We start from the raw sequence: 23090 nt of genomic DNA on the forward strand, positions 1-23090 counted from the left end.
CAAGAACAACAAAAAACAACCTTGCACATAGAAATGAAAGCCCAATACACAACCAGAAAAAAAAACATCTGAAAATAAACAAAAATACCCAGATACAAGTATTTTCTGTTTTTCAGCCTTTTCTCTGCTCACCTTCTTATGTTTTGTTTAGTTTTGTAACCTTTTTTTTAAATCACTAAACCATTTTTGGAATCCCAAACCTGCCTGCTTGTTTGTCAGCATTTGGGTTCAGCTAAAAGTTTTAAAAGGAGGTAATTAGACTTCTGCTCTATTAACACAGGAGAATGTGGAGTTCCAAGCTTAAAGCTGCAAGAGATGCTCTGTTTATGCAAGATAAACTCAGCTTTAGCTTATAAAGAGCATCTCATGCAGTTTAAAGTTTACAGTATTTTATTAAAGTTTCATAAATATGAGAAATACTCAGATTTGTCTGCATAATTCTAAACAAGAAAGCTGCTGTAAAAAATAACATAGAACTAGTTTTTTGCCCTCTTTTGATCTAAAAATATAAATGTTCATAATGCGATAATAAGGCAGCGGTGGTTCGTTCTGTAACTGGAGGGTTGCTGGTTCGAGTCCCTGCTCCGTCTGCCCCAGGGCAGCTGAGGCTACAGTGTAGCTCACCACCATCAGTGTGTGAATGAGTGGATGAATGGGTGAATGAATGATTGTAGTATGAAGAGCTTCGGGGTCCCTGGACTGGATAAAGCTCTATTCAAGTGCAAACCATTTAATGTGCTTCATGTAAAACATGCTCAAAAACACATCATGTGATCTTTATTTGAAGCATTAAGAAGATTTTGTGGCTCTAAACAAATTTTATTTATTGGAGACATAGCAGAAATGGCTCTTTTAAATATAAAGGTTGCAAACCCTTGCATTAACTGGTCCAAACATATTAAAAAGATAAAAAAATAATAATGTAGGAGCACAGCTCATGCCTCTGGAAACACAAGAAGAATCAATCGATTTGAATATTTTTTATTGATTCCTTCATGTAAACCACTTGGTATCTCTGAAAGTCATTGAAAACAATAAAACAATTAATGACAGATAAAAATCTTTAAAAATACAGTACCTCAAGTTACTAAAAGCTATAATTGAATAAAGGTTTTTATATTTAAAAATGCTTTTTTTCTAAATGCTGTATGCTTAGTCGTAGCTAAAATATATTACAAACACCACAAGTAAAAATACTTTTCAGTCAAGCAACAATTAAACAAACACATTCACATGTCTAAATAATCTTCAATTTATAAAGCAGATGCTTCAAGAATTCCATATGTTGGCCATCGGTGACAGAAAGGTTCAGGTTTGTTCACCGCAGCTCCAACAAGCCCAGAGAAACAAACGAGCATCATAATTAAAGGTTTAAGCCAGAAATCATTTGGCTTTAAGGCAACAGAAGCAAGCCACCCTTTCAATTATCAAACTGTACATTTTAAAGTATCACCAAGAACACAAATCCTAGAAAACAATACACTGAAAAATCTGAGCTCCAGACGCAGCAGACAGAATTATTTCTGTTCAAAGTTTTCATCCTTCAGAGGATCTGATGGAAAGTTTTCGTTGCTTTCTTTGGAGAGTAAAACAGGAACAACCCCTTCAGCTGTTTTGTTCAGGATGCAGTAATCTTTGCAGTAACGTGGCACGCTCTCCTCGACGGGACTGCAGGGTAAGCTGCGCTCCGGGCTCTGGGACAGAGCCTCAAAGTCGCAGCCGGAATCCCTGTGGCTCATCTCTAGGAAATCACAGGGTGGTGCAGAGGGGATGACCACCTGTACGTCTGAGAAGCTGAATCCCCAGACAGAGCAAGGGAGCTGGGTGTAAGGAGTGTCTCCTGGACAGACCACAGCGATAGGAAGGGGGACCTCGTTCATCCCAGGCAAACCAACATAGGAGGTCGGACCCAGAGGGAACGTCATGTGAGGGACAGAAGTGTCGACGAAGGCTTGGGTCTCTTCTGGATCCTTTGTGATGGGTTTTGGCAGAACAGTCACGGCTTCGGCTATCAAGTCCGTCTCCGTGTCGTATGTCACAGCAAATTTACCTCGAGGTGAAAGCCAGTCCTATAGATTCAACACAAGATACACAGGAGACATCATTTAACATGGAAACCTTTTATAAGGAAGTCGAGCTAACAGCTCATCAGAGCGTGGCTTGTTGAAGAATAAACTTCTTCCATTTAAAACAAATCAGCCTAGAAATTTTCCTTGCAGTTCAAGAAAACTCTTCAATAAATTCCCCACTTTTTACTTGTTATTGCTTTTGTAAAAGACAGTTATTGATGCTGAAGTTGTTCAGGTTATTTTGCATGTTCTGAGGCTGCTTAAACATCCAAACAGCTGATCACCTGAGTCTGTGGGAAAGTGTTCTTTCTTCTGGACATTCTGGATCATACAGATATCATCTTCTTCAAAGCTCCAACTCATATGAAAAATCTTATTGCTCCACATTTGCGAACAAAGCCGGCTGGTCTCAGACTGCAGGTTTCTCTGCAGTTTCTAAAGTGGGAGGCAGAGCTTTCAGGTATCAGTCTCCTCTCTTGTGGAACCCACTTCCAGTTTCTGTCTGTGAAGCTGACATCAACGTTTTTTAAGATTAACCTTAAGATTTTTTCTTTTGCTAAGTCCTATAGTTTGGGTTTGTTTGGGTTGTGCCTTTAGTTCTGCTGCTGTAGGCTTTGACGGCTGGAGGACAAACTGATCACATTTCCTCATGCTGCTGCAGATTTTACTCTACTCTCCATGTTTGTATTTGCAAATAGTGGCCGTGCGCTCTCATAGAAACTAAATCTGGATTAATCCTTCTGTGTTTGTCTGGATCTCTTTTCTGCCCTCTCAAGCCCCATCAGGCTGGATTTAGTGGTGATGTATAAAGAAACTGATAATCAGTTGTCCACGTTCAAATCTTTACTAAAAGCAGACCTGCCTTAGATTTTGTATGAACACTGCAAATAAAAAAAAGAAAAAAAAGGGATATAAATCTCTCACCTGAAGATTTCCTTCATATTTCTGAAACAGAGGCTGAAAGAAAGGGGCCGGCGTTGGAGTGTGAGCCAGGGTTTTTATCTTCATTCTGCCACATAAAATCATAAATCATCAGAAAAATCACTTCTGTCAGGTGTCAGATATGTAATCAATGTAAAAAACAGATGATTTACCTTGCAGCAGGACTGTGGAAGATGATCAGAAAAGCTCCAGCAAGCACACACACGGGGCTCAGATATTTGAGCAAAATGATGAAGACATTTTCTCGTTCTGAGAAGGTGTCTGAAATAAATCAGTGAGCATCAGTGAGTCATACTACAGACAGACGGGATATTATGAGTTGGCTGTCGTCCCTAAATTATCTGCACTGTTCTGTCAAAGCAGTGGGGAAACATCTGACACTCCTGTCATTCATAACACGAATAATAAAATACTTGTCTTTGATTCTAGAGATTTTCAGGAACAAGTCTTTATCTGCACTGAGACAGTCTTTACTTTTGTCACAGATGAAAAACACTTAATATAATAATGAAAAAAAGTCATTTTACCTTCTGCTTCATTCGTCCAATATGTAGATTCACTCCATTCACTCCACGTTGATACATAATGCGTGCTTTTATCAGGCTTAAATCTTACTTTAAAACAATACTCAGTGTTTGGTTTGAGCTGTGATCTTCTATCAATTGATATATATACATTTTCTGAATATAGTTGAAAGGTCTGGGGAAAAACCAATAAGAACAGTTAATGCAGGGTCATCAGTTAGTATGGGATGGTTGAGTTTACAGCATCACATCTTACTCTGTTTTGGCTGGCGTGGGAATCTTGAACCAAAACTTCAAAGTGGAGGTACTCCTTTAAGTACATATGTGACTGATATCTTTTACTTTTACAAGTAATGTTGATGGTCTCTAATGTTTGCTGCAGCTCCAGTTCAGGCGGAGGTGCCAGCTTAACTGCTGATGAAAAATCAGTGACATGTTTATTTTACACAATCTGTCCAATATTCAGCAGACATGCTGTGATCTTTTTTATCAGTTTGTCTCCTGAATAAGGATGAAAAAAGACACAAACATCAAGAAATGAGCAATGCAATAAATCCAGACTTACTGTTATAAATTGGAACAAACTCCTTTTTTCTACTTTGACAGGTGGTCTCATTGCAAAGTTCAATGGTGTATTCGTCAGACGATGACATGCACGCACCGCCATGCTTCACCTGACAGTCGCCGCGGTAACTGTTCCCCACTGCCACCAGAGGACATGAGAAGCTATTTCTAAAAGTAAACAACAACAAAACATATTTGTTTTTCCCAATACGAACGTCTGGAACATGAGATAATTAAAAACAGTCTAACCCAGAGGTGGACAGGAAGCTTTTTGGCTTCGTTAAAGGGATTAAAGGGCCACGTGTTTCTATCAAACGTAACTTTATATCATCTGGAAACCCACTTTTCCACGCAGGCTCATGGGGAGCTGGTGCCCGTCTCCAGCAGGCGGGGGACACCCTGGACAGGGACACATAGAGACAAACGAGACAAACAACCATTCACGCTCACTGAGCTGCGACTGTTGGGACATGAGCTTCTCTCAAAAACTGAGAGAATAAATGTTTCCCTGAATTCTGCATGTTTGAGACTAAGTGACCGAGAAACTTTAGGGAGACTTCTTCATGATGATTCTTCGTAAGGATTTAGAGAAGTCAGTCAACCTAACATGCACGTTGTTGGTCTGTGGTAAATAAACGGAATACCTGAAGAAAACCCAAATAAGCAGGAAGAACGTAGAAAGTCGGCAGGGAAAGCCTGCAGCAGGGTTGTGAACCTGCTACCTTCCTGTTGTGAGGTAACAACTCTAACCACTGCCCTGCCATGCAGTCATTCATGGCTACATCTGTAGCATATGAAAAGATTATAAAAACTGCATTTACGGCAGATATATCAAAAGATTTCTTCAGGTCTCTTTTCCTTTCTTTTTTCTGTCTGATAATCAAAACCATGGCAGCATCAGACATAAACTGTCTGTGAAATAAAAACTGTGACAGTCAGGTTGGAGTTCATCTTGTAGTTTAATAAATGCCACATTTAAACTAGTGTTTTTTATTCTTGTTTCTTAACATTGTTACAAATTTTGGAAAGAAAAATACTTCAAAAAACATTCAAACTTTCCTCAAGAATATTTCAATATAAACCCAGCTTTCATTAATACATTTAAAGTCAAAGGATCACCTCTGGTTGTATTTTGCCCATTTTTGGTCCAACCTTTTTATTTGTTTGTATTATTCTGTATAAAATGAACGTACCCCCTCCAGTCTCGACACTTCATGTTGTAGTTGTTGTAGTTGTAGACGTTGACGTCCGGATCGTCACTGATCACACAGCTGATATTCTGGTAATAGTCAGTCACACAATCTAAACAAGCAGGAAGAAAACATAAAATAATTTATATATATATATATATATATTTATATATTTATTCTAAGCCATGTATATATTGAGAAACTAATTAAATAATTCAGTGTAAAATCTAAAGGAATAAAACTAATCTTCAACATTTCTGCTGCTTCTCTTTCATGTTTTTGTTATAATATTTTTGCATTTGTTTTGACAGAAACCATCTTTGAATTAAATTATAAATACATTTCTTTTGCAAACACCAAATATCTGTAGCAAAACATTAAATGTTAAATTTGATCAAATGTGGACTTCAGAAGTTGGCAGCTTAATTTCTCTGAAAGAAAGTGAAGGTTTCCACGTTATTGTAGTTTAGTAATCGTTTCTGAATCAAACCAAGATGAGACGGTTATTCAAATGTCAAACGGACAAGAAGATAACAGATACATAAAAAAAAATTAGATAACATGAGTTATGTGACATTTCAGCTGTCAAGAATTTCCCATGAAGCTTTCTGGTGGTTGCTGACGGGAATGAGTGACTGATCAATTAATCACATGAAGAAGAAAACAGTGACACCATCCAGGCCCACACACTCCGACCCGCCTCTCTGTGAGCGGTACCTGTGGTGCTGCTCGTCACTGCAGAAAGACTGAAGCAGCAGAAAACCACCAGGAGCTGCCCTCTCGTCATGGCTTATTACACGATAAGCACCAGTCTGTGAACGGTAACAGAAACACTCTTATTGTCACTTTTTTTTACTTTAATTACATATTCCTTACTGTAAAAAATAAAAAACGAAACAGCTTAGGATTTTAAAGGTTATTTGATGAGAGTGACATTTTTCTGTTAAATTGAGAAGAAGCCATCAGCTGTCATGGTTTGGAGGATTTGCAGTGAATGGAAAGTGTTGTTACCTCAGAGCTGTGGTCCTGTTGATGTCTCAGAGCCTGAATGAGAAGTCGTGCTGAGGTTTAAACTATCAATTGTTGCATCACAGGAAGTGATGGGGCTTTTTCGACACTTGTGATTTGGTTTTGTTGGATGTAGTGAACCCCCCTTAAAACTTTGAAGTAGTATTTTTCTTCTTCTTCTTCTTCTTCTTTTCTGTAGTAATTATATCACAAAGCCCTGTTCACCGCTTTTAGAATTTATAAAACTGATTTCTTTTTTTCTGATATATGTTTTAAAAGAATCAGGATATTTATGATTCATGTCAAAAATTACCCTTTTAAGTTTAAACGGTTGAACTTCTTCCTTTCTGCTACAGGAAATACAGCAGTCTTCGAAAAAGCATTTTCTGATTTATGACAACAAAATGTGCCAGGTCCAAAATGTTTTCAGATTTAGCATGAAGTTGTTTATTTTACTGATTTATCAATCCTTTGTACCTGACAAAGCAGACAGTTTACATCTAGAAGCTCTTCATCGAGTTTTTACTGATAACACAAACATTAGGAAGAAACTGAACAGCTTAAAACTGAACCTCGACACAACAACTAGTCAAACAACAGTTGTCTGTATGTTTGAAGTCAAACATGAAAATGTTTATCCTTAACTTCATCAAATGGGACTGTTTGAAAGAGTTTACTCTGATAGTTTTCCAGATATATTGATTTGTGATCCTGAAATGTGGGTCTGCACTCAGTGTAAACGAAACGCTCAGCTGAATCTGGTGAAAACCAGATGGAAGCTTGATGGACCGACATTAGGCCGGCTGTAATCTGTGTAGGTAGAATGAGACGAGCGTAGAACTTCAGGGAAGACATTTAGATGGAAATATAAGAGTCAATCAGATGCTAAAGGCAATAGAAAGGAGGAAGGTGGAGGAAGACAACTGAAGAATAAATCTCAGGAATCAGAGCAGAGTTCAGCATTCAAACACAATCTGCTTTTAGAAAACTTTGAATTCACTGTTGGACCTGTTTTCAGTCACTTCTGCTGTTTAAGAAAACAAACACATGAAGAAGATGCCATCAAGTCCCAAATTTTCTATAATTCCTTCAGATTCATTGAGAGGTTTTAGAATATTCTGCTCCCCAGAGGCAGAAATCTGCAAATCGATTCCAGTCTTTTATTATTTTTTTTTTTGAGAAAGTTTGTTTATAATAGTTTTTGTTTCAAACTATTTTTTTATAAGAAAAAAAACATGAAATAGGTTGGCTTCTGGAAATTAGCAACACGTGAGCTGAAATAAGATTCATCTGAGCATTTATGTTTGTTTTGTTTTTGTTTATTATAAAAGTCAAAGATAATTTGTGCTTAGATAGTAAAAGAAAAAAAGTATAAAAATTGTTGCTATTCAAACATTTTTCTGCAAATCAGCATCTTTGTTCCCAAATATTTAAAGCTGCTCAGTTTGGACTGTTCTCTCACTGCTTTCAGCTTTATTTAGCCAGACTGGAGATAAAGTGGAAGCTGACAAGTTTGCAGAACAATCTGCGTTTACAGCAGATTTAGTCGTTTACTCGTTATCTCTTGGTTAACCCCAAACTGCTCGCTTTTGTTGCTTTGAGACAAACCTGTTGGTGAAGCATGGGAAAACGAGTCAGACCGAAGGCTCTTCACTCGCTGATTGCAATCTGTCGCGTCTCTGTGCAGAAACCAGGCGCCGATGATGCTACATTTAATTTTCTTGGTTGAAAATATTTACGAGATGCGAGTCTGGAGGAAATCTTACCTACAAAGATACGGCCATTAACCGCTAACTGTCAGAACTGAAGTCGACAAGTAAACAAACATCCCCCTCCCACAACCAGAAGATCTTTCCAAGAAAACCCTTCACCCTCACACAACACAAGCTATCATCATTAAAAGAAAGAAGTTTCAATCAAACTAAAACCTTTTAACCAGTAAACTTAATTTATTTATTTACAAAAAAATCATTTATGATTGGTTCTCATCTGCCTGACGGACTTTGTGCTTTTGATGCTTTAATTAGTTTAATTAGTCTGTTAACGATGTGTCAACAATCAGAAACAGACTCAAAGCTTTGTTGCATCCTCAGACCTAAAATCCCTGCAGCTGCATGATTCTAAGTGGATTTATGTTGCATATTGCATAATAAATATACATAAAATCTGATTATTGTCAGTACCATGCACATATTTGTTGCAGCTAGTATCATACACCCAAATGTAGACAAATATGAACAGTAGATGGGAGAAGATTTTCCAAAAACACCTAAAAATGTTCCATCCAGTTTCCAACTCTTCTGGTTCAGGTTTACAGGTGGCTGAAGCTAAACTTCCAGGTTATTTTGTCAACATAAGATGGTCGAAGCCAGGGGTGTCCAATCCTGGTCCTCATGGTCACCATCCTGCAGGTTTTCCTTGTTTCTCTGCTCCAACACACCTGATTTAAATCAATGGGTGATTAACAGGCTTCTGCAGAACATGAAGAGGTGATTTAAACTCTGAATCAGGTGTGTTGGATCTCCAGGATTGGAGACCACTGGTCGAAGCCTAAACCTCAGGCATGGAAGGCAGCGGGTGATATGCATTCCTTCAGTGAAAGCTTGGACTTTAACTTCTTGTAATATTTCAAAGCACACTTAATCTGTAGTTCTCTAGAGTTTCTGTAGGTATTTTTGGACTTTGGCCGTTTTTTTTTTATTCCGTTTTTATTCCAGTTCTTGTAACTGATTATTTATTTATTTGTATAAAAAACATCTTATTTAGGAGATGAACCAGTGCTGAGATTAAAGTAACAAACAACTTATTTTATCTTTTAGATAAACCTGAAAACATTACATTGTTCAGCAAGTAACTCTTTGGAAGTTAGGAGAAGAAGAAGCGTTTTGCTTAATTTGTCTCTTTTTTTTTCAAATAAACTGCACAAACAGAACGAATGGTTACAGAAAACATTATCAGAGATCTTGATAAGGCGACCTACATGCTGGCGTTCAGGTTTACATGACCATGAGAACTGTAACAGTGCTAATAACCCAAAGCAACATGAAACATGTTGATTTTGTGTCTCATAAACACAAATTTAACTGCTTTATTACAGGTAAATTCATGTCAGGAACAAAAAAATAAATCAGGATAAAATTACATTAAAAAACTGAAAAGACATGATTTCACGTTTTTCTTTCCTGTACAAACTTTCATTTAAAGGCAGAAGTTATATTAAAAACAAAACTATTCACATTGTATTCAAAGGTTAAAGAACCTGCTTATGGAACAGACACCTCAAGTTTCTTTGCACACAATCTGTTTTATAAAACAAATCCTAAATACAACCTGAGTGAGAGCGAAACAGGTTCACCGGCTTCCACACAAACCACCCTTCCACCGTGCAATGATACACATCACTTCCTGTCAACTGCAGAAAATCTGACAATACACTGGAATCTAATTTTATTTAAACCTCTGAGGTCAAAGGTCAAGGCCGGTTCTGGTTCTGTTCTGCTCAGGAACACTGTCTGTAAACACAGCTCACCGTGCCGTCCACAAATGCTGCTTAAAGCTCTATCAGGCAAAGAAGAAGCCAGATGTGAACAGATGTGTCTCCTCTGTTCTGAGGTCAGCCTGCCTCTCTGATGGTATGGGGGTGCATTAGTGCCTCTGGCCTGGGCAGCTGACACATCTGGAAAGACTCCATCAATGCAGAAAAGTATCCACAGGTTTTAGAACAACATCTGCTTCCATCAGAGATGATCCAGGACTGTTGAACAGCTGGAGTGGAACCAGCAGCTGCTGTCCTCCGGTCTTAGATGATTACAGACTTGTTAAAAAAGAAGGGATGCTTCAGTGTTTTGGATGTTGCTGCCTTAAAATTAACAATTACCATGATTTTATCAAAAAAGGTACAATTTCTTAGTTTCAACTTTTGATATGTTTACTATCTTCCATTATGAATAAAGTCTTTTTTATTTACATTTTACAAAACACCCAACTTTGTGTGAATTTTGGTGTTTTTTTTAAGCATACAGGGTTATTAAATACACATTTAAGTTACACAGTTATTGCTATAGTCTGGTAAATAAAATTACATATCACCCAAAAAAAATCAAACTGGTGTTGTATATTTTGGTGACCTCTCCTCTCGGGGGGTCTCCGTAAACGGAAGTCAAACAGATGCTACAGCTACAGCTGCTGCTGCTGCTGCTGCTGCTGCTGCTGCTGCTGCTGCGTCTCATGGAGTTCATTGTTCACATTGCTGGGATCTTCCTGAATTGTGCTACATATCATCCACTGCCTGACATAATTTGAGTTTTTGTGCTCATGAAATGAGTCCATCTGCCCTGCTGGGTTTGAGTCCGAGGCTCCGGGGCTGCTGCAGTCTCCGTAACCGCTGTCGATGGTGTCCAAGTCCACGCGAGGGTAGCCGTCCTCCGACTGCTCGTTGGACACAAACGAGTCCAGCGATACCCTCTCTGCCTCATAGTTTAGGTTTTCCATCAGTAAGTCATTGACATTTTGTAGTGATATCCCACTCTGTCTGTCCCTCCTGGACACGGGCGCATCCTCTAATTGATAGCCAGCGTGTTCTCTGCCAGCATTTTCAAATGACCCAAAGCTTACGCCCTCTTGGTAACTTCTGAGGGAGCTCTGGGATGAGACTTCCCCTTCAAGCTCCTCTCCGGACAGAGTGACGGTGTGGATGGAGATGTGCCCGGTGGAGTGGGAAGTGCTCTGGGAGCTGCTGTCGTCCTGCAGCAGGTTTTTGGAAGCGTGGAGGAAATCCCTGCCTTCCTTCATCTCATCCTCGCTGAAACTCTGCTTCTCATTTTTCCACTGCAGGATGTTCTGCTTCTCGCTCATCATTTGCACACTTGGATCAATCGTTAGGTAGTCATACTCTTTGAAAACAGGCTTCACCCACTCCTGAGACAAAAAAAGAGAGAAGAGATTAACTTAGATAGGTTAGCATTCCTATTTAAGACAAACTTTGACAGTTTAAACAGGTTTTAATCAAACATTTAACTTTTTAAAGATCTGTGCATTGCATGCATGTCCTGAGAATACATGAATTATTTTGTTATGAAAACTGGGTCATCGTGTGTGTGTGTGTGTGTGTGTGTGTGTGTGTGTGTGCGTGTATGTGTGTGTGTGTGTGTGTGTGTGTGTGTGTGTGTGTGTTTGTCTCTTAGCAAAATATCTCATGAACTAGAGAACTGATGAAACTCTCCAAAAGCAATAATTGGATGCACATCTAACACTGATTAACATTTGGAATCAGTCCAGTTCAAGATGGCTGCCACAGCTAATCAAAAATGGCTATAACTCAGTTATAGATTTTGAGCTAAAATTTGGTGAAGTAGTAACTGAAAGTTATTCTTTAAACATCCTTTGAGTAACAAATTGCACCTTTTTGTAAAAGTTTGGCACACAAAGCAGCGAGTGTTGGACTTTGATTCCTCCTGAGCTGTTATTAAAATTAGTTTTTTTCCTGCACCATGAGGACAACGTTAACAAAATTGTATTATCTGTTCCGTCATCCATTCATTTTCTTTACCTGCTGGTTTTTATATAAAATAATGCAAAATTCTAATGTTTTCTCCTAACTGACAAAAACTATTAAATATTCTTTCTCGTGTTTAACCACTAATACGGCCTGTTTGATAGTCTGCAGCGTTCACAGAAATCACCTGCATTTAAACAAAACTGATGTTTATTCTAAACATGAGCGTTTTGAACATCTTTGGGTGGTGGAAGTAGGAGTGCAACACGTGCTGCAGCACCCCCAATGGATGCCAGAAGACATGCAACGCATGGAAAGGATTAATTAGAAAAATATAAAAACGTATTTCATTAGTGTTGCATGTTTAAATTCCAGTTACATATTTGATAACTTATATAAATCTGTATATAAAGTTCACATCTGTGTGCAAAATGTTACAACTGCTTAAATTACTCAAAGTGAGCAGATTAGCGTTAAAAAATTACAGTTTTATAAATGTCCAAATTATATGCTGCACATGTGTTAACCTTCTTGGCTATTTTTGAACTTGTTAGGGCAAAAACACAACACATTAAAAACAGGGGTTCCCCGAGACCCAAATTAGGACCCTGACTCCATCTGCTTGGGTCCAGTTCTCTGATGAATGAGTTCTTGTCCCCTCCATGCAGATGATGGTCAACTTTATATTATTCCCATGTGATGACAACAGTTTCAGTTCTGTCTGACATGAGGAGGAAAGCAGAACACCACCTTTAACTTATCTGAAACTAAATTTATGACTGACGGTTAGACGTTTACGGTGCTGGTTCACAAATTGCCTCATCAGCTTTTAACCAACTAATGTGGTGAGAAACCTTATGAATGGTGTCTGTCTTTCATGGCACTTTCATTTTACAACGTAAAAACATTGTTAGTCTGTGTTTGACTCACTACGTGTCACCCATCTCATGGTACAGGTCACATTCATGGACTCGCACTGGTTACCAGCAGAATCCAAAGTCAAACCATTTAAGATTTATCTCCCTGGACTTGCAGCTGTTGGACACTAGTTGTTTAATCAAACTTGACTCAATATTGTGAAAAAATGCACAAATCCTCTGCTACAGGTTTGTGAAATTTTGAATATTTGCAACCAAGCTGAAAGGTGTCCAGATTGTCTCGTAATGTTTGCAGCGGCTCACAGTTTCCTCTCTTGAGTTGCAACAATTTGTTTCACAAATTAGAGTTGTCATGGGTGTCTCAAACCCCTCTGACAGCAAACATGTCCAGGTCTAAAAACCACATGGAGGATGAGTTTTATCCCTCCTGTGGCCTCCGGGTCAAACTGACCCAAAGTTATAAGGGCTTCTCTGCCTCTTTCTATCTCTCTCTCCCTTTTGGAGGGCTTCAGGAGGTTTAAAACTGGTCCAAATCTACCCCCTCTTCTTTTTCAAAGTATCCTCCAGTAGATTAAATCATGAATGTTGTGGAGGCTGTTGAGGCGGGTACGTTATGGGGGAGGTGGGTATCAAAATAATGTGCATGACCAGGACTGCAGCTGGTCACAAACACTCAGAATTCAATGAATCTGCAGCTGAATATTTGTCTCCAACAGCTGCAGCCCAGGGTGTCTACTCCTCCCTGACCACACTGATCCTCCTTAGGAGCCTCAGCTGGTTCTGCTGACCCAGTTTCAGTCCAGACTGAGACCAGGGTCCGTTAGAGAAAACGTTTTTTTTAGGAAACACTTGCTCTCATGCCTCCCCAACATGACTTTGTACTTAATTTGTTCTCTTTTCAGCATATTTAATCCTGAAGACTTACACTAAGGTTCCTTGATGTACTAAATGTTTAAATATGAAAATATTAACTTAAAAAGATGAAAAAGGGAAAAAAGACCAGCTATAACAAACTCAGTTAAACTACCAGCTCCCCTGTGACCCTGCATGGAAAAGTGGAAAAAGGAAATGATGGATAAGACTTTTATTGGATCATCTAATGTCTGCACCTTCTACAGAATGAGCATGCATTTAAAGCAGAGCCTCCAATTGTCTTATGTCTGCAGCTAGCTTCAGCTCGAGATGACCAGATAAAGATGATTGAAAACCTTTACGCCAGGGTCACCACATCCTGAACCCGAAGCTCATCAGCGTAGCTGAATCTTCAAACCGAGAAACATGCAAGCAGTCCGCAACACAAGGAAGTGAGATATGCAAGCACACTTGACGTCTGCAACTTCTGTCAGACTGAAAACCCACAGAAGCAATAAAAATACTCATTTTTTTGCAGGTCTTGATGATGCCATGCGAGCTGCTGCATTGATATTAATCTGAACGCCGTATGGAGCCTTTTATAAACAGACCAGCCTTCTAAAAGTTAAAGCCTTTGGACATTTCTGAATGTTTTAAATCTGAACACAGTGGGTGCACAGATTTATAAATGTTTTTTAAAATAAAGACAGAGAAAGTTTAGTCTTTTTTTATATCTGAATTTGATCAGCAGTGTTTAGACTTACAAGTCATTCCAAACTGTTTTATCAGCTTTAAAAGATTCAAAATCAGGAAGAATGACGTTAAAGCCTCAACTGGAGATTGTTAGTCATACTTTTCCCCTTAAGTTTATTTCCTTATCTTATCAAAAAGAAAAAAAAAACAAAAACTTATGGTCGTTTTTACGCAATAAAAAAAACACTGCAGCAAGGCTGCTAACTGACTAAAAAACATGATTTTTGTTTATAAAGCAGCAGCCAATTTACTTAATTTAGACAAGCTTTTAACTAAAGTTTTTTATACAGTTTTGCTCTTTTTAATCTGTTTTCTACAAATGTTTAAATTTTAATGTTATTTCTCCTCTTACTGTGTTTTGTTTTATTGTAAAGTAAATATAAAAATACATTTAATGTCACTTCCTCTCAGATGGCACACACTGCCTGTGAATATCTGCTGCAGCAGCGCCCTCTGCTGGGCAATAATTGTAAGTGCATGCAGGTCTCTAATGAGAGGCAGTCACAATACTGACAAAAACTAGTATTATTCTAACTTTCACTGAAGTTTTACAGAATAAGAACCAAACAAAACAAAGAACAAGAAGTAACAGTGGACAAAAATAGCTTTTTAATCGAGATGGAAATTTCTAATAAGTTAATGAATTTATTGTAATCCTACTAATTTTGGTTTTATTCTGAAACAGTTTGGTTTTAAATTCTTCTCTATCAAAGCTGTGTGGGAGCATTTTATTAAAGGTGTGAGAGGGAACAAGTTAATATCTGCTCTCCCTCGTTTGTGATGTTAAAAATAGCACATGTAACATAAAAAGAAGTTCATTTACATAAGGGGAAAAGACGTAGGTAATGGAAGATGAAGATAAACATGAAACATTAGTGAACGAATAAACTGATCTAAACCACAGCTTTCTCACTTTGTTTCCCCGTCAGGTACAAACAGGCTGTTTTTAGTGTGACAAAATGGCAAACCGAAGACCTGAAACAACGAACTTGGGGGGGTATTTTCCACCGGGGCAGAACAGGTCTGACTTTCTGAGATAAATATCTGCCCACAAGCTGTCAGCAGGCACCTGCTCACTCCATCACGTCACAGATCTGCAGTTTGAAGTGAGGGGAAAGTCCCCCACAAACCGGGTCCAGATGTGCTGCGATGTTAGCAGCACCTGCTGGGCAGCTTTGGAAACTACAAAGTACAACGAACAGTTTTACTTCCTCTTACCTTAAAGTTTCCTTCGTAGTTGTGGTAAAGAGGCTTGAAATATTCACTCGGCTTGGGGATGTACATAAACATGTTGAGTTTTTGCTGCCAGCACCTGAAGAAAAGCGAAACAGAGTGATAAACATTACTGAGCGTGTTGCTTTTAAACAAAAAGGTTATTTAACTTTTCTTTTTTACACAAGCTGTGCAGAGGTGAGAAAAAGTTAAGTCTTAACCACTAAAACTAATAAAGCAACAAGGCTTTCCTATGAATGATTACACAGCATTGACTTTCTGAGTCAGTCAGATTTTAGTTGATAAGAAATAAACCCACACACACAACCTTCCACAACAGAACAAACAAAAGTCCCTTTTAAAGAACCCTCACATCTTTAGAGTGTACACATCCACTGACAGCCAGGAGCAGAAAAACAATTATGGCTCGTCGTTACCAAGATTTAAGGCTACAGCCACAATAATTTCATTACCATTAAATTTACAAGAGTTCTGCTCCATTCAGTTTGTTGGAAAATGACATTTGTAAAGCTTCTCCAAAAATACAGCTCATGGAATAAACTGTAACCTAAAACAATTGAAATTAATGGAGTATTTTCTACATTAATTGCTCAATAACCATTGTTCATTGTCACTCCTTTGCAACAAACAAGTTGGTTTCCACTCATTCAAGATCAGAAATCTACACTCTGATTCCAGTTCCTTAGATACATGGAGCTACAGTTAATCAATGTAAAAGACCCTGAGGACTCTATACTACGTAGCAGGTTCAGCTTATTGTTGGTTTCTTAAAGAAATCTGTCTGAAATTAAAAAAAAGAGGATTTCTGACTCTGAATCTGAGTGTTTTCGTGTAAAAAGAGAATCAGTCAGTCTCTAAGCTGGAAGGAAACAAACAAGCAAACCATCATTAAAGCTCAGGTAGATCTAAGCTTTCCTGTAACTTTTTACCTGGATTCTTGTTCTGCAGGTGCTGCTTTTTACTGAGACACAAAGGTTTCTGATTTAATGCTGTTTTAAAAGCTCTTTGCACTAAATGAGGAACAAGGATAGGATCAAATGGGTGGATTTATTTTAAATAAATATTTATAATCTTGCAGAGAAGTCTCTGTAATGTTTAAATAGACAGTTCGGTGAATACGATGCACTCAGACGCTTCAGCTTTTCTAATTAAATGGCAGGAAATCTTTTATAGTTTAAAGAAATTCAACTTTAAACAGAAACAAAGTAGAAACAAACTTCAGACAACTGTGGGAGGTAGTCTTAGTATTCAGCAGATGTTTCTCCGAGTCAACGGAACAAAAAAACAATAAGACTCCTCCTGTTACGCCCTGGTGGATTTTATTATTCTTCTGTTTTTGTAAGGACAGACACTGATTGGTTGAGAGGCTTGTGGGATCACTGATCCGGTAACCCAACCTGCAGTGGAGCGTGTTAGTTTCCAGTTACCATGGTAACTCATCCAGGTAAAGAGTGAACCAGTTTCGTGACGCTGACGTTTCCTCACAGAGCCACTAATCCTGCTTCATGCAAAGACTTTCAGAAGACCCGAGGACCTGAAGTCTCTCTCTGGCCTTCAGTGTTCCTCAGATAAAGACTCTCAGAGACATGGGTGCAACCAGCGAGCGTGCAACCGCTGCTCAGCAGAGTCCAGCTCTGGGTGCGGCTCCAGCTGCAGACACAAAGAACCTGCAGAGGATTATCAGAACATCCACTCTTCTCCACCAGGTGTCTTCTGAAGCTCTGAAGCTCTCAGCACAAGCACCTTCAACTTTTAGGATTTACTATAAATGCTTTATGTTTACTTATAGCAGCTACATTACTACTCTGGAGTTTTATTCAACTTAATAACTGCAGTAATAGTTTATAAGATTTATAAACTAGTATTTGTTTTTCTATCACTGCAATATCAAAGTATATCTATTATCTATCTCTATTTATATCTATCTATCATCAAAACAGGACTTAAGTTTTATTTCCAAGCCTAACAAGATAAGTATTTGTCCTCCACTTTAAGATGAGATTAGCTTTTATTTTAAGCTGAAACCGTCCCATTAAACTTAGAACCAACACAGAATGTTGCAACACATAGATCCCAGGTGCTGTTTGCACTGACAAGAGAAAACATAAACTGCTTATGAAAGCTGTGCATCAAACCACTGAGATCTGAAAAGTGATAACCGCTTTTCTCCTGAGACACAACAAACAGGTATACGCTGATCTCGTTTAGGCTGTTTCTTCAAACTGTGAGGACGTAAAAAGCTGGTTGTTCTCGTCTCTCTGATGCTCTGCAAGACATTTAAGTGCAGTCCCGCTGCACGTACGGTGCTGCAGTGGTTTCTCTCTATGTGGGAGGTGATGCCAGGAAAGTGTTGAATGATGCAGCAGAGACACCCTGCTGATCGTTTACTGGAACTCATGCTGACCTTCAGCCTTTCATTTTTCAAGTCTGTGTGTGTGTGTGTGTGTGTGTGTGTGTGTGTGTGTGTGTGTGCAGTTGATGAGGACAGGATTAGGAGGAAAAGGAGATTTGAGAATTATAAAATAAGTGGGTTTTATCTAGATCTGCGTTACTGACAGGGATATTTTGTTTGTTCCGAACTATAATAAAGTGCTGAAACTGAAAGCTCAGATAAAAACTCCGGTGTTTGAAAGTACTCACGGTCTGTGTAAGTATCCCAGCAACAAGAGGGCGAGGACGAGAATGATGGGCATAGAGATATACAACCACAAAATATTCATTCCTGGAAAACGAAAAGACAAGAAACGCATACATGTGAAGTACATCGATGACTGTCTGGTTTCAGAAGTCATTTATTAATATTGTTCCACTTTAAGAAGAAGAAATGTTATTAATGTTCCACCTCTATCACCAGCAGAAGATCTTCGGGTCCTCCACTCCACGGCAGGACTCCATTCACTCCACGGGCCCTGAAGAAAATAACCCGGCCTCATTTTGTTCTGAACATCCACAAAGTAAACGGCATCTTCCTGCAGCATTTTGGGACTTGTCAGAACGAACTCATCGTCCGAAAACAAATAAAACGGATCCTGTTTGGAACGAGCAGAAAACACAACAAATATAAACAGGAGTCTTCTGCAGGAAACACTTCACCGTAAAAAGCTCAGAGTGTAATTTACCTGGAAGGGGCCCGCTGCAGTTCTTACACGGACTCTGTAGGTGAACTCATGTCTCGTGTTGCTGCTTCTCCAGGTGATGTTGAGGACCGCAGTAGTGTTCATCACTGTCACATCCACGGGAGGTTCAGGTTTCACTGAGAAAACAAAAGTCCCGGGGGTTCATGCCAGCAGTTCTCTACACCACAAACGGCAGTTGAATAATATTTTTAGCTTTTAATTTTGTTTGTCTGGAGGAAGGTGCCAGTAGGTTTGGTTTTATTTTTAGATTTTCTAGCTAAACTAAAGAGAAACAGTAGTAATTTCTGTAGTTGGTTGACATTAAAGCTTTTTTGGTGACCTATGTTGATGCTAAAGAGTGAAATGAGTTGTTTTAGTTGAACTTACCCACATTACACAGTTCCCAGCTGACTGAGGGAGCTGGACCCAGAACCGTGCAGATTGTCCCGACAGAGGCGACCTCCTTCAGCGCCTCCTGGATGATGGTGCACCAGGAGCGAGGCGGTTCGATGACACAGCTGCCACCAACGACGATTTCATCTTCGTCCCTGTTACAGACAAAACAAATACTCTCCGCTGAATCAAAATATAATCTCACAATGAGGCTTCTTTATCTGGTTGTCTTCAAAAGATCTAAAATTCTTCAAAAGATCTAAAACACAAAAATAAATATATAAATATTAGCTCCCAGTTCCTGAGCTTGAAGTGAAGTGGGAAAAATAGGGCGAGCTTTGTTTTATTTTACACACACACACACACACACATACACACACATTTCTCTATATACGTTTTTAAACTTTCAGACATTACTATCAAAGCAAAGCAAATTGTAACTCCTGTTATTATATTAGTTTCAAAGAAGCTAACTGAGAACTATAAACTAACAATAATAAATTCATTTTAATTGTTTAAACTAAATCCTAACACCAGAACATTCAGATTGAACCTGATGAAATGAAAATGTATAATTCTGTGTTGAAAACAAAAGCCCAGTTTCACTTCACAGAAAAAAAAATGATTTTGTGGGGTTTTTATGTACATTTATCATCATTTTCATTGTGATTCATTAAATTGGAGGGATTTTTTTTATGACTATAAAACATTTTATGCTATTTGCAGATGGAAATTGGATTAGTGCTCTCAGTAAATGGATTTATTTTAATTTGAAGGCTAGACACGACGTTGGTGTAAGTCTAATCATAACATCTAAATAAGCAGGTTGATGTACCTAACCAGTCATCAAGCCAAAGGAAACAACAAAATTAAGAAATTTTAAGAAATTAAGCTTAAAACATTTTGGTCCTGATGGTGACTGACTTCTCAAATTTTTCAACTTCCAACACAAAAACTAAAACCTTTGATTCTAATTATTGCTTCAGTAATGGAACGTTGTTAATATAGTCAGTTATTCTATTTTATCTCTTTGTGAAAACTGTCTTAATCTCCTACATAAATCATTGTGAAAACAGGTGGTTAAACATGTATTTGAAGAAACTGTGACCTCCCCCTTGGTGTTTCCTGACTCACACAGGGGGTCTCAACCCTGACTTTCAGAACCACTAATTGAAACCATTTTCACAAATTGATATTTTAATGTCTGAGCAGTTTGCTCCAGATGTTTTCAGTTGTTGCTGTTTGTGTACAATCCTTACAGCAGGAGGAGCACCTGCACATGGAGCACAGAAAGCTTGTTGATTATTTCAGCATTCTGTGTGAGCGCACAGCACAGAGGAGCAGGCAGCTTCACACCTCGTCTCAGCCATGATCTTATTAGTGAACCGAGAAAAAAGGATACTTACATTTTCAACCTTTTAAAACCCTGATTTCAGAACATTTTAGAACTGCAGTGCATGCATGGCCATGCCTTCAAGCTATTCCTCCTTACATGTGTGAAACAACCTTACATTCAATTTTTAAGGGTAAAGCCAACAAACAAACAAATACGACAGCAACAAAAAACAATATTAAACATGCATCTTCAGGAACAGTGACAAAACAGCTTTTACCTGCAGCTGACGTTCAGAGGGACAGGAGATGGTGGCTCGGGGCCCCAGCAGGAGCAGTTTAGTGTATTTATGTAGTTGGTTGTGCAGGTGACATTGCACAAAGATGCAACTGCAAAAGAGAAAAACAAGGTCAGCTGCAGAACTTCTCCATGAATGTTTTGCTCCCTGTTCATTGTTAACTCGTTACGTTTAGGAAGCAAGAACCATCTTCAGTGAAAAAAACTCAAATTTACAACCCAGGTTCTGAACAAGTTGGGACTTTTAAAAGAAAACACAATGCAATGACTTTCAGATCTCATAAACACATATCTTATTAACAACGGAACACAGGAAACATATCAAAGGTTGAAACTAAGAAATTAGCCGTAGTCTTTGAATGAATGTTTACTAACAAACATTCTGAGTGAGAGCGATACAGGTTCGCTGGCTTCCACACAAACCACCCTGCCACCGTGCAATGATAAACATCACTTCCTGTCAACTGCAGAAAATCTGACAATACACTGGAATCTAATTTTATTTAAACCTCTGAGGTCGAAGGTCAAGGCTGGTTCTGGTTCTGGTTCTGCTCAGGAACACTGTCTGTAAACACAGTTCACCGTGCTGCTTAAAGCTCTATCAGGCAAAGAAGAAGCCAGATGTGAACAGATGTGTCTCCTCTGGACCAAAGAGGAGAACTGTTCTGAGGTCAGCCTGCCTCTCTGATGGTATGGGGGTACATGCCCCTTTTCTAACTTATTTGAGATGTTTTGATGCCATCAAATTAAAAATTGGCTTTTTTTTCCTCATAAATGGTACAATTTCTCAGCTTTAACATTTAATATATTTATTATGTTCGTTTGTGAATAAAATTTGGGTTCATGAGATTTTCAAATCATTTTGTTTTATATATATATTTTACAGAACATCACATATTTCTTTTACAGCATTGGGGTAGTAACTCATTTTAAATGATGCATGTTAAATGGTAAATTAGCTCCAGAAATGTTGATAAAAATGTTAGTTGTATAAAAGCAGTTTACCATCATGAATATTTAGAGTGAGACCCCACAGCAGGAGTAGGAGCGCCGGTTTCAGAGCCATGGGGAGACCCCCTGTTATCAGGCGCCAGGCAGGCCAGGAAAAACGCAGCAGCTGAAACCAAACAAAGATATACATCTATTCTTCATTTTGTCGTAAAAGACAACATATTAAAAAAACGATCATGTTATTTGTGGCTAAGCTGGGGTAAAAGTTCAATTACTAAAAATAAGACGATGTCTGAAAAAGCTTTTTAGTCTAAACGGTCATCGGCATCGACACAAAAACTCAATTTTTAGAAAAGCATAAACCTTTAAAATACTAAAAAGTTAAAAAGAGATGAAACTATTTTAAACCAGCACACATCTAAGACAATAATCATTTTATGTATTAACCCTGAACAGACAGTAATCTTACCTTTTAATCGGTTTAATTCTCCAGTGTAACCGATGGAGATGGTAATGCATGTGACTGAAGCGCCGAGGTCTGAACACTGAGTGGAAGATTGTTCAGGCAGCATGTACATCGACACCATCGGTTCGATGACTCAGGATGTGGTTTCAGAGCAGTGTAATGTGGTACCTTCCCACCACATCCACATTTCTGCTATATGCAGCAGCTAATCAGGCTAAAAAAAAGGCAACAGGAAATTGAAATTGTTTTGAGCAAACTAATTCAGTAATTGTGTTTGGTTCACCTACTTTTACCAAAGAAGGAGGCAAAAAATAACTTTTATAGTGCTGCAGGATGTTCAGAAATCTTCAGGATTTGTATCTGTCATCCGTTCACACAAACAGCAGAGTGATGCAAAGAAATCCATGGAGTTGTCCCTAAATTCACTCAAACTGGAACTATCCCGTATCCCTTTTACCTGAGCCCCGAAAGCTTCTAATCTTGTTGCTAAAGAACGCCCACGCTCAGTCAGCACCTTTGAAGAGAAGAATCATATTTCTGGGTCTTGCTCGGTCTTGTTCCTTCAGAAACAAAGTCTGGAACAAGTGGCTGCCTGTATCTGTCTGCTTTTATTACTGCTCTCCTTTAATCAAAAATGTAGTTTCAGTTCACAGCTATATATTAAAGGTTCTCCAGAAAGACTAGTACACCTGATTATGGTTTCAACTGAGTTTACCAGAACTTTAAATACGTTTTTTGGCCCCACACCCGTGTTTGAGTTTTAGTATTAGTAGTTGGTATTTTAGTTTATTGCCTCATCAATGCTGTTCTAGTTTGTCCAACCCATTTATTCTCTGGTTACACAGTTTATCAGACAGATATAAAAGTTTCCTTTAGATGATAGAGGGCACGTACAATACCCAGAACTTTTATTTCCACACTGAATTTCAGAGGACATCTTGAATTGTGATGACTCCAAACATTAATCAGGTTAAGATGCATATTCATTGATTATATTTTGCTATTTTCATTAAAATTCATCCAGTAG

At 38.5% G+C, this 23090-nt stretch overlaps 2 protein-coding genes across 2 annotated transcripts; both read right to left on the reverse strand.

Moving 5' to 3' along the window:
- Window positions 1–973: 973 nt before the first annotated feature.
- LOC112451520 (interleukin-21 receptor-like) lies at window positions 974–6328 on the reverse strand. The gene is made up of 9 exons (XM_025011042.2): window positions 6301–6328; window positions 6007–6101; window positions 5293–5401; window positions 4101–4267; window positions 3792–3949; window positions 3539–3710; window positions 3164–3272; window positions 2994–3078; window positions 974–2069 (listed from the first exon to the last, which is right to left on the reverse strand). Exons 2-9 carry the CDS (start codon window positions 6074–6076, stop codon window positions 1518–1520), a joined length of 1422 nt encoding a protein of 473 aa, XP_024866810.2. The 5' UTR covers window positions 6077–6101; window positions 6301–6328; the 3' UTR covers window positions 974–1517.
- A 3635-nt stretch (window positions 6329–9963) lies between these two features.
- Window positions 9964–22507, reverse strand: il21r.1 (interleukin 21 receptor, tandem duplicate 1). Its single transcript, XM_017437926.3, has 10 exons — window positions 22351–22507; window positions 22067–22277; window positions 21652–21763; window positions 20630–20738; window positions 19011–19171; window positions 18627–18760; window positions 18350–18536; window positions 18148–18229; window positions 15493–15586; window positions 9964–11214 (listed from the first exon to the last, which is right to left on the reverse strand). The coding sequence occupies exons 3-10, from the start codon at window positions 21710–21712 to the stop codon at window positions 10474–10476; spliced, it is 1569 nt and encodes a 522-aa protein (XP_017293415.1). The 5' UTR covers window positions 21713–21763; window positions 22067–22277; window positions 22351–22507; the 3' UTR covers window positions 9964–10473.
- Between the last annotated feature and the right edge of the window lie 583 nt (window positions 22508–23090).

This window comes from Kryptolebias marmoratus, linkage group LG16 (genome assembly GCF_001649575.2).
Source record: "Kryptolebias marmoratus isolate JLee-2015 linkage group LG16, ASM164957v2, whole genome shotgun sequence".
Taxonomy (NCBI): Eukaryota; Metazoa; Chordata; class Actinopteri; order Cyprinodontiformes; family Rivulidae; genus Kryptolebias; species Kryptolebias marmoratus.